This window comes from Candoia aspera, chromosome 3 (genome assembly GCF_035149785.1).
Source record: "Candoia aspera isolate rCanAsp1 chromosome 3, rCanAsp1.hap2, whole genome shotgun sequence".
Taxonomy (NCBI): domain Eukaryota; kingdom Metazoa; phylum Chordata; class Lepidosauria; order Squamata; family Boidae; genus Candoia; species Candoia aspera.
Window position 1 is genome coordinate 165,991,656 of NC_086155.1, and position 12,441 is coordinate 166,004,096.

Sequence of the window (12,441 nt, forward strand, 5' to 3'; positions counted from 1 at the left end):
TGAGTTCTGGGATCTGGAGCCTTACTGAGGTTTTGCACCTTTAGAGATGTATCAAGAACCTTCAATAAATCAGTTTCATCAGTTATTAAAGACTTACCTGTTCTGGATGTAGTTGCCATTGATTCATACATACTGTAGATTCTAATTGTAATGCTTTTAATGATTTATCATTTTTTTTAGTTCTGTAAAGCAGTCTGATTTTTTAAAATGAACAACAGTATGCAAATTCAATACATATAATTACTGCAACTCTCATAATCCATTCCTGTTGGCTGGGTTGTATGTATTTCAATGTATATGGCCACCCATCTCGCTACAGTGTCTCTGGATGGCCAACACAGAAACCAAATGCAGTAAAAACAAACAATAGCCGCATTAATAGATGGTGGTGGTGATGATGATGCAGTGGCAGTCAAGGACAACAATTACTATAAATAGTATCCATCTCGGCTTCATTAACCTCCCAACTTCTACACCCAGAAAAACAGCCATGTTTTTAAAGCATTACAAAATGCCAGCAGAGTCAGGGCTAACCAGATTTACAGGATATGGTGCTCCAGAGGGCAGACACTGCAACAGAAAAAGCCTGCTTTCTAAGTTCTGCCAGATGACATTCCCTGATAGATGGCACCAGGAGCATGCCCCTTTGCTGGACCTAGTGGGATGGTACAAACAATCAGAGTAGCAGTCCTGCAAATAATCTGGCTCCATGCCATGAAGGGCTTTATAGGTATAGAGTAAGGGAGATGGCCTTGACAGAAATATTTAAGAACCATTGCCTAGGCAAAGAGGGCTGAAATGTTCTCTAAGTTCTGGGAAACAGAATATTCAGAAGCAGTTCAGGCAAACCTCTCCCCAATTCACTGAGTTATAAGAAAGAGGGAAGGTAAAGCACAGTCAGACTTGCAAGATTCTGTTATTATAGCCAATCTTAATGAAGGGTAGTTCTAGTCTTCCTGTGGAGATAATTTTCTGGTCTGGTCTACCTAGAGGGGCTGATGTCAGGTCACAACCAGCACCTTGAATTGTATGCGGAAGCACACTGGAAGGCAGTGCAGCTTTGCATAGCAGAGGTATAATATGTGTCATGGCCCAGGACTCAGATTCTGACTTTGAAGAAGCTGCTGCAGCTGAACCAGTGGAATGTCAGCCTCAGGAGACTCCAAGCCAGGAGTCACCTGAGGCTGATCAAACACAGGCACCACTGGAACAGCTGGAGCAGTCAGATGATGATGCATGGTCTCCAATGCAGCAAGTAGAGTGGAGAGCAGAGCAAAGATGCTCAGTGAGGCTCCTTGCCAAGTAAGGGAGTAACTTTCTTGATTAAGGACAGCTGGCTGCAGCCTGATTTAAGAGGCAGCCCTGACCCACATTCCTGCCTTGGAAACAACCATCTGATTTCCTGCTGTGGTGTGGCATAATCTTGCTCATGAAACTGATCCTGGATTGGCTGACAAACCTGACTTGGCGCTCTCAAGTTTGGACTGGAGTTTGACTATTCTTCTGTATGCTCTTGTTGAAAGCTAAACCACTCAGGCAAGCTTTCTTTCCAAGAGACTTTGTTGATTTGCATTTCTTCCCTTGTCTGTTATCTGCTCGGCCTTGAATAAATTCCTTTCCTCACCTAGCAACTGTGTGTGTGAGAGTTTGAGATCTGAAACAGGACAATATGGATGTACTAAGGTGTGCCCTAACTGGTCATGCTGCTGCATTCTGGACCCATTAAAGCTTCTGGATGTTTTTCAAGAGCAATTCTATATAGCGTGCATTGCAATTAATCCACTCAGGAAGTATCAAGGCATGACTGACTGTGAACAGTGCCTCCCAATCCAGGAAAGGACACAAATGGCATACAAGTTGTAACTGCAAAAGCCCTCCTGGCCAGAGCTGCCATCTCACATTGCTTCTGCATGGGGTAGTCCCACTCCATCTAGAATGAAAAATAGTGTTGGAAGAAGTTAAGATCTCTCCCTGCCCACCATGTTGTCTTCCCACAGAACACTGTCTTCCTGCAATATTGCCTTCCCCTTGAGCAAGGTAAAAGCTTGAAAATTAGAAAATAGAATAGGTTCATACAAAGAGGATGCCAGAAAATTTAAATATGACAAACCAGAGGAGAGTGACCCTGAACCTTTTGGATGTAACCAATGCAACTCAATGTATAATCATAAACATCCACTGCCCTCCAACTCTGTTTTTATTGGTGAAAAAGTCTACAATATCTCCTGTGCCTCCACCCCTTCATTTATACCTAAAGGTTTCTTTTTGTTATGTGGGCATGAGGAGGGGCTTGTGCCATTGGGCGCTTGACCTTTCTATATACCCTGCTCCCATGCAATGAAGCCCATCACTCCAACTTAAAAGGGAAATTGTTCAAATCTTGCTGTTTGTATTATTTGCCTTTAATGTAATTTCCTCAATCTTTCAATGTGTTAAATCTATTTTCCTGAAATATTGTATCTCCATGTCAACTGGACAGAAAATCTATTGGCAAAAATACCTTTAAAAAGCCCGTAATGCTCTGAGTGGGTGATGAGTGAGCCCCATTTTGTGGCATCTCCTGTTATGCCTCAGTGTTCAGTTGGAAGTGATTTGTGTGTGTTCGTAATTATTTCCCAGCTGTTGACCGGGGCTGTGTGTCTTGTCTGCTCAAGCTGCACCTATCTGGAAAACCCAGGTAGAAAGCAAGGGGGGCTGACAAGATCCACATGCCTCAACAGGCTGTGAGCATGTGAGTGAGTGACCATAAGCTGAACCTGGGAGCAGCGTGTGTAACAGTTACAGCCAGGATTGGTTTGTGTGCTTAACTTTAAAGAAGCCGTATGCTGGAGTGGCCCTCATCTTTTGATTCCCTTGAAAAAGTTAAAAAACCTCTTTCAACACAAAATTTGCACCCCCAAGCTGTCACCACTACTGACCACCCATATCTACTGTATACTTCTTTACTTGCCTCTGGTGAGGCAGGTGATAATGTTCCCATGGTGCCTATATTCCTTGTTAGGACTGTGGAGCAGTGGAATTGGTTCCTGATTCCAACTCCAAAGGGAGGATTGAAGGAGTAAAACAAATTCCTGAGCCAAGATTTCCAAACCACCCAGGCCCCTGAACCCAAGTAAACCTCCTTAACAGTTTGCTTGGGCATTTGCAGATGCTGACTCATATGTTATCTTAAATCAACACTTGTAGTTTTAGATGGAAATTAGGAAGTAACTAACCACGAAAGTCATGCCAACCACCATTTTACTCTGTATTCTAAGCGGAAGATCTAACCCATGTTATTAAGAATAAGATGATTCACATTTGACATCATTACAGCATTTATTATACAACCATATAAGGGTTGTTTGTACCCTCATTAAGTGGACATAACCTTGTGGCCTGTCCTCAGCACTGTTCAAATAAACTTGGCTCAAGCAGATCATGTTGTCTCCATTCATAAATTGGATCATGGGGAATTTTTCTCCTTCAGTATCAGCATATTTACGATACCTCACCCTGCGCTGGCAGATGACAATACCTTGTAGTTCAAAGCATCTGGAGGACATCAGATTGCTCATTCTTCACTAGAAAATGGGTTTCTACAGAATTATGTAGTAATGTATTAAGAGATCATTTTAGTTCTCCTTTGTGGTGCATACAGATTATTGATTCAATGCAATCAGAGCAGATACCAGATAACTGACTAAAAGGGTTAAAATTTATTTCTGGTTTAAGGTATATATAAAGCCACACAACTTCAGAGAACACTAACAGAAGTGTTACAACATGGACTTTTGGCTAACCTCTTTGCTCCTAAGTGGGGTTCTACCAATCATATGGGGACTGGTAAGGAACATACTATTTTGATAATTTATCTGCATGAAGTAACCATAACTTAATCACTTTAAAGGCCAAAATACTGTTTGTATTTGACATTCAGGTCTTCACAGTAGCCATGTGCTAAGTCATAATGTGATTGGTATGGTTTTGATTTAGCTTGTTGTAGGAACCCAACTGTTGGGTTTTATAAGCCATGACTTCTGATATTACAATGTGTGAACCAGCTTTGAGCCTTTACAGAGGTCTGTTTCTATACATGTGTACTTGATAGGTAATTTACTGTGCTAAGCCATAAGCCATAGATTATACCAGGGTTTACATGGTATGTTAAAAATAAACTACATTGTGTTTTAGTATTTATGTGTGAACACAGCCTTTATGTATGAGTGGGTATGGGAAAGAGAGAGTGTGAGATCAAAGCAAACAGAAAGAGGAGAGAAACCTTTTATCTCCTGCTGTGGTCCTGATTGAAATTGCTCTTTTGATGCTTTCTGCACTACAAGGAATCACCGATTTGTGCCATCACTTAAGTCAATCCTGCAACTAAGGAGAAATTTCCCTCTTTCTGCCTATTGCAGCCCTAATTGTTAATGAAGCCCACTGTCCCTGTAGCTAAATTTAATGAATCTGCAAAGATGCATTTAATATCATGTCAAATTTTGTTGTTAGCCTAAGTTTCACTGGATTTTAGGCTTTGGTAACACAACTTTATATATATATATATAAAAAGAATATTTATAGACAGTACTGTCATTTTTCATCTTCAACTAAAGATAAAATAGAAAATCAACAAAGCTAATAATTATTGTTTTAGGACTCAAAATATAAATATGGTAAAAGTTGGATGCTTCTGCATCCATTATGATATCCATTAAGCACTGTACAGGTAGTCCTCATTTAGCAAATGCCTTGTTTAGTGACCATTCACAGTTATAATGGTGATGAAAAAGTAATTTTACAACCAATCTTCATATATACAACCTTCACAGGTCTGTAAAGCAAAGGAAAGCTGATCATAAGCACAGTCATTATTTCACTTAGTGACCACTTTGCTTAATGACCAAGTTACCGGTCCTAATTATGGTCGCTAAACAAGGACTACCTGTAATATCTATGGCAATAATTCATGTCAATTTGGTTGTCTATTGTTAAAATATTTATCCATAAACAGGGTTTTTAGTGTGCATATTTCCTACAGCTTTTTTTAGACAAGCAAATGTTTCTAAAATTCCATGCAGGCTTCTGAGTTGCAAGGAATTCTAGATCAAGCAAGGATGGGAAATAATATGACCACACTGTGCTACAGACTTAGACTATAGGAGGTCCATCCTTGTGCAAACTGGGCCTTTTGGAATCAGACAGAAGATTGCAGTAGGGACTCTCCCAAATTCTGCTTGGAGAAGGAACAAGATAATATTTGTTCGTCTCCCTATATCACTTGCCTTTAGATGTCAACTAAATTCTTACCAGAACATTCATATATCTTATTATTATTCTTTTTTTCTTTTGTTCTAGCCTGTTCAACTACCACTGGGTAAGTTTTATGGTTCAGTCTACTAATGAGTATAAATCAGTAAATCTAAAATATTCTTAATGATAGTATGTTGATATTCAGATTTTAAGCATATTTATTTTGAAATATGCCATTGCATGTAATGGGTTTTATTAATAAGTATACTATTCCATGCAGCTTTACAGAATTCATAAATATAATGACTATACTCATCCTTCATTTTGTTTTTCAGAAATCACTGAAGACAATGAAATTGATCAAGATATCTTTGATATCAATGAAGGTAATTTTCAGGTTGAAATTTATTTCTTTTTGTCTATGATAATAACATAGATAGTCACTAAAATATACTAATGTGTGTTGGGCTTTGTTTTTAGCTTTAGGTCTGGATCCGTTTGAAGGTGACATCAAACGTGACACTGAGGTGAGCTGAAATGATAAGCATATGCTAAATGAATATCTAGTGGGAAGTGGCAAGCTTATGTTTTCCCCTTCTGGAAATGGTACCTTGTATTGGGTCATTCCATACTTCATACGTTCTTTTTTTTATAGTAAATTTTATAGCTTTCAAGAGAAGAATAAAAACTAGAAAAAACCAAAAAACTAGAAAGAAAAAAACTAAAAAAGTGCAGAAACACAGAATTTTTTTTCAAATTTACAAAAAGATGTGGCTTCCAATTTTTAACAGCAAGGATATACAAAAATTTCCACAATCAATCTCTATATTAAATCAAAACACCACATTATTTCTATAAGTCATTCCACTTTAACACATAATAAAAATCACTAAGTACAGTTACTCCTCCCCCTTATATTAAAATAAAGGAAAAAAAGTTCATATAAACCTCCTAAACTTCTTTCTCCCCTCCTGAGGATAACACCTATTTAATTATTCCCTTCCTACCACTATTCTATGCATTTCTGTCTGCTATAATAAGAATCAAATTAAAAGGCACATAAGTTGTCTGCTATTGTACTTAATAGGACAATTTTAATAATCCCAGACAATTCAAAACAGTAATTCCATATCTTTAAAAGGGAATAACATCAATCAAATCCTTAAAGCAAACCAGATAAACATTCTTTAACCCTAATACAACCGTTTTAATAATTTTCATCTTAATAAACCCAAAAAACAAAGCCAATTCAAAACAGTAAATCCAAATCTTTAAAGGCAAATATCATCCATCAAATCCTTAAAGCAAACCAGATGAACATTCTTCAACTCTTATCCCACTTCAAAATAAATCAGAGCAGTTACATACCCCCACAATGTGCACAGAACTTTCCTCTTGAAAGAATCAAACAGCCCAGCTGCCCCCCTCAAAGATTCCAGGTTCTTTTCATGGCATTCCACCAGGAGATCAATTTTACTTATGGCTTGCAGATCACTCTCTTAGTTTTCTCCAACTCCACTATCCTATCTTCATCCAGCATCTCAATAAAAATCTCAATCTCAGTCTTAAAAATACCTTTCTATCACTCTTGAATTCCTCAATTTCATCCACCACATCCCCTACCTGATGGCACATTTTAGGTCTCATATTTTCCACAATGTCCTGGATATCTTGCATAAAAGCTTGATAGAAGTCAGAAGAAATCTGTTTAAAATCTTGGTGGAAGTCAGAAAGAATCTGTTTGAAATCCTCCATGCCTCATGCAGTAAATTATAACACCCCCTAGGAGCTTAACCAGCAAAAGTCAAAGATATGGAAGTGTTCCAAAGTGTGTTTACATAAAGTGAGTGTGAGATAGCAGACAGTTCTCAAGGGAAAGTGAAAACAGAAAGCTGAAGGTTCAAATCAGCCAATTCAATGTGTAGGAAAATGCTAATATCTTCAAATTTAATACAAAAATAATAACAGGAAGACAATTGTTTAATCTTTGGAATTTTCTTTGGAAGGAAAATGAAATCCAAAACTTAAAAGATTCTTTTTTTAAAAAAGAAAGTAATCTCAAAAATAACATTGAGCACTAAGAGAACCAGCTTCTCCTCGCTGTAGAAAGCCTCCCTTGGGGTACATATACTTAAAAAAAATACAAATTGGTGATTTAGAAATGGGGTGGCCAGTCTTAGTGTCCCTTTAAGGCTACAGCACAGCTTGGAAAGTGATGAAGTCCCTGCCTCCCAGCTGGCTCTTACCAGTCAAATGCGAAATGCTGTTTGTGATCTTCTGGCTGCAAGCAGCCATCTGGAGGACAGATGGGATGATTGCAGGTATTCTCCTTTATCTGGAAAATGTTTCTGGGCTTCAGGAAAACCTGCCTGAGCCCGAAAAAGGTTACCGTATTGTCAGCTCCACCCACGGGCACCGTCATTCAGTCTGCCATTCCCACTGGAAGCCCCATACTTCATACATTCTGATGGAGAAGGTCTGTTTAATTTATTCTAAGAATGGCAGGATTAGAAGATATGAAAGCTGGTATCAAAATAAGAAGTAGAAACTTTAACAATGAAAGATGAACCATGGGGGGCAGCAAAGTCAAAATGGCAATTATGTGTAAAGTGAAAAGGGTAAACACAATACGACCCATGACTGAACCTCAAGGGACACTCCCAATGAAAGAGAATTCCTGGAATTGTAATTTACCATGCAATGCTACAAAAGAATGGGAAGAGAGAAAAGACTCAATCACTCTGACTACCCAGGAACCATAACCTAAATAATATCTGGTAGGTTAAGTGTATCAAATGCTGCTGCCAAGGATGAATGGGATGGGGTGATTACAGGAAAGTCCTTGGAAAACAAAAACTTAATGCTGGAGACAAGTCAAGATGGAAAGCATTGTCTATGCAGTCACCAGCTGATGGCAGTTATCTAACCAACTAATATAGGGAACAAATTATAATCTTAATTTCTTATAAATTTGGCTGTTCCCCTTTTTAAGCCACCTAAATTGTCAACCATCACTGTTACCTTATGATAAGAAATTCTGTAATTTAAAGATGAGCTTAGAACTAATACTTAGAAATATTGTAATATTTTTTACACTTAAAGGGATAGAACGATGATCAAGAAAAGGACAGAAAGACCACAGGCCCATTTAAACAGTCTGGTTACTGTGGCATGAGGATTTCCCACTTACTGTTTGCTGAGGACAAAGTCTCCATCTTGTAGGCAACTGGCTGGTGAGGTAGACTGAATCTGGTCCAAGGATCTGGTATGAAAGTAATGTTTTCCCTGGAAAAATGTAAGAAGACTTCCTGTCTGGACAATCCATTGCAGGGAGAGGCAGCTTGAGGTGACTTACAGTCTGCTGAGCTACAACTGACCCAGCAGTTCTGCTGTGCGATTACACCCTTCCATCTGGCTCCTGGGTTGGTGCTTGTTCTGCAGTGCTATTTTGGCTGTGAGGGAGACCAGAACCCTGACTTCTGCAGCCACTCCTTTTTCTTTTTTAAATGGTTTGGTCACCAGTCAATCTAGAGCAGCCTTTCTCCACTTTTTGGCCCTGGAGGAACCCTTGAAATATTTTTCAGGCCTTGAGGAACCCCTGCACATTCAGGCTCAAATATAGGCCAGAAGTTACCAACTTATTCTATTCGTTTTATGCGTAGGCCTATATATATGCATTAACAGTGTTCTTAAACTAAAAATAAAGAATGAAACTTGAATTAAACTTCACTCTTTAATGTGAAGTTGCCCAAATTTGAAATAATTTTTTAAATAAATCGTGATCTCCCTGGGAACCCCTAGGGAGGACCTTAGGGTTCCATGGAACCCTGGTTGAGAAACCCTGAACTAGAGTATGAAGGCAGAAATTGACTTTCCTGTCCCCAGCCTAATACAGTTAGTCTTCATTGAACAACCACGTATTCAATCAACTGTCTGAAGTTACAATGGTGAGGGGGACTTACGATGGGACTTACGATGGGTCCTTATAGTTGCAGCTGTTGCAGCATCCCCACAGTCATATGATTATGATTCAGGTGCTTGGCACCCGACTTGCAATTATGAGATTGCAGTGTCCCGCAGTTATGTGATCGCCATTTGCGACCTTTGCTGCTGGCTTCTGACAAGCAAAGTCAGTGGGGAAGCTGGCAGGAGGTTGCAAATGGTAATCACATGACCACGGGATGCTGCAACTACATGGGATTCGCCTAACGATGGCAATTGGGACTGCCGCAACTGCCGTTGTAAATTGGCATGGTCACATGACATTGTGCTTTACAATCATGTTGCTTAGCAATGGAGTTGCCGGTCCCAATTACCATAATCAAGTGAGGATTACCTGTACATATAATTGAAAGGACTTGATGGTTCTGCAGCCTGTGCTGCAAGGAATTCCATTCCTAGTGGCCACTGCTCTGTGAGAAGCCCTGCCTCCTCAGTTCTTCTCCTCATGGAATGTTCCTTTAAAAGGCTTACTTCATCATAGCATGAAACGGGTACAGATGTGGCTTCAATGTACAGCCACATTTTCCCTCTCTCCTACCCTTTTGGATGGTCAGAGCTTTACATACACTGTAATTTGACACGAGAAGCAGTAATGTGATTTCTCAAACTTCAACTCTTTAACAACACTTATCTAGTTGCTGCATCTTGGTTACACAAATCTGGATGACCACTTGATGGCTGCCATGAGAAACAAAAAATCTACTTTTTGTTGTCACTAGGCGCTGATAGATTGACTGGTTAGCAGATCTTGGAGAATTGCTGTGGATGTGCCAAACTGCACACCACAGCTGAACACCTCTTTTACACACACCAACATATCTTTATTGAACTTTGACTCCAAGAACATTTTTGCAGTGGCTTCATCATGGCTGCACAAGTCCAGGCAACTGCTATGTTGGAGTTAAAAGGGACAAATGCTTTGCTGCTATCTAGAGATTGTTAGGTCAACAGTCCTTTGGGAAAAAAGTTAGAAAACGAAAGTGATTGGATGGAGCTCCCACATCTTAGAAGTCCTACCCTGGTACACATTCTATATGGCAATTGGTGTTTGATCAACAGTGATTGAGGTTTAAATTTCAACCAGAAAAACTGGCAATCACTACTCTTATTATGATGTTGAGGATTTGTGTGGACAGGAACACAACATTACCCTATTCTGGATGTGCATCAAAGACATGTTATGAGGATAGCATGATTTATGCCAAAGTTATCTCCTCCCAGCTTCAAGACAGGAGCAAAGCATGGCAGATAGTTCTGTGGATCAGCCCCATGTCAGCACTATGACTGAAAATTTAGGTCTGGAGGGTGGGTTAAGGCAGGGGTTCCCAAAATCTTCAGCTCATCAACCCCTTCATGAAGTGAGGAACTGGCATGGAACTCTACAGAGACCCCAAAAGGTTAATTGACGCCAATCAACCTTCCATCATTTATCAACCACCTATGACCCCCAGGCATTTACTGACCCCCTTTTAACCCCCCAGACATATATTGACCGCTTAGATAGTCCCATCAACCCTTAGGGGCTAATATTGACCATTTGGGGAACCCTAAGTTAAGGTCTCCCATATCTATGGAATTCCTCAAGGTATACAACACTCCATCAGAGCACAGAGTTTATCATTCATAGCCAATAATTATCCTTGATCATTAGCTATACTTTTTTCCTTTATGAATCTATAACTGAAATTATGTAGAGAGGAATTTATGAAGTAGAACTAAAATGTGATAAGCGTAGTTGCAAGGCAATGAATATAACCAGCTGAGCTATTAAGTTATATTACAGGTAGTCCTAGCTTAACAATAGTAATTGGGACTGAAAACTCGGTCACTAAGTGGCACAGTAGTTAAGCGTGACATCATGTGACTGCGCTGCATAGCGACAGCAGTTCTGTCAGTCCCAGTTGCTGTCATTAAGCAAATCACCACAGGTCATGTAGTGAAGCCAGTAGGAAGGTCACAATTGGCAATCACATGACTGCAGGATGCTATGACATTGTAATTGTGATTAGTCACCAAGCACCTGGATTGCAGTCATGTGACCATGGGAACACTGCAACGGCTGCAACTATGAGGACCAGTTGTAAGCATCACTCATTCAGCACCATCATAACTTCAAACAGTTGCTGAACAAGTTGTCATTAAGCGAGGACTACCTGTATTAGCATATTAGTTTCTCTCATTTTGAACTAGATGTCAGCACAATGCTTGAACTAATTAATAATTATATGCAGAAAACACTAAATGGAAGAGGCTTTTTTAACTTTATGGTATTTCTTTTCTAGCTCTACCAATTACAGACTGTACTTTCTCAACTAATGGCTTCATGAAATGCCATCAAGCAATCCATTTGAGCATGGTTTGATCAGAACTTTACAAAGAAATACCAACTCCCTTTCCTGAGTAAAAATTGTAGAAAAGTTAAATAATATAAATCCATCACTAATGTTTGCTTCACTAAGTACCCCTTCCTTACAAAAATATCTGTTAAAGGAGTGATTGATGTGTTTAACCAACAAAATATTTAAAAGACTGAGTGATCTTGGTACCACCTGCTCAGCTGCGCCAGCAAGACATGCCATAATTGTACTTTCACAGGCAGGGCTTATAATAATATATACACATTGTTTTGGGGTCTCCAATCCCTGGCTGAAGCTGGCTAGCTTTGCACCTTTCATGTCTTCTGAAGATGGGTAGATGGTTGATTCCTCCTTTTAATCTTGCTTCTTACAATGAAGTTTCCAGCATATAAAATAATCTACCTGCCTATTACACTAGTTGGGCAACTATGATGAGTTAGTAGAACATATCTGTCTCACTGATTGCAATAACATGTTCTTTGTATTCTGTAAACGGGGGGGAAATGATCTAACAGTAAATTATAATCCAAAGGAATTCATAATAGCCTATTTTACCTTACCCTATGTTATGCTTTGGCTATCTCAGCTAAGTTATAGCAACTGAGTTTTGAACCAAGGATGAACGACCTGTGGCTCCAGAGCCATACTCAATCCCCAAGCTGCTTCTTTTAGAGGCCAGAGCCTTCTCTGAGCACTCCTGGTGGTAAGACAGCGAATCACTTTGAAGCAGAAAAGACATTAAAACGGTAGCAAAAATCCTACCAGAGTTTCAATCACTAAGAGCCATCCTAGAACTGACCCCCAAACCATTGAAAAATTAGCTCCGCATGTTATGCATCATGTTATGCATCGC

The 12,441-nt window shown here is 39.4% G+C and overlaps 1 protein-coding gene across 1 annotated transcript in view; it reads left to right on the forward strand.

Moving 5' to 3' along the window:
* Positions 1 to 3,765: 3,765 nt before the first annotated feature.
* The window catches only part of MEP1B (meprin A subunit beta), a 31,194-nt gene continuing 22,518 nt past the window's right edge, over positions 3,766 to 12,441 (forward strand). Inside the window, 4 exon segments of the mRNA XM_063299960.1 lie at positions 3,766 to 3,825; positions 5,335 to 5,353; positions 5,565 to 5,615; positions 5,710 to 5,756. Coding sequence (XP_063156030.1) covers positions 3,766 to 3,825; positions 5,335 to 5,353; positions 5,565 to 5,615; positions 5,710 to 5,756 — 177 coding nt within the window.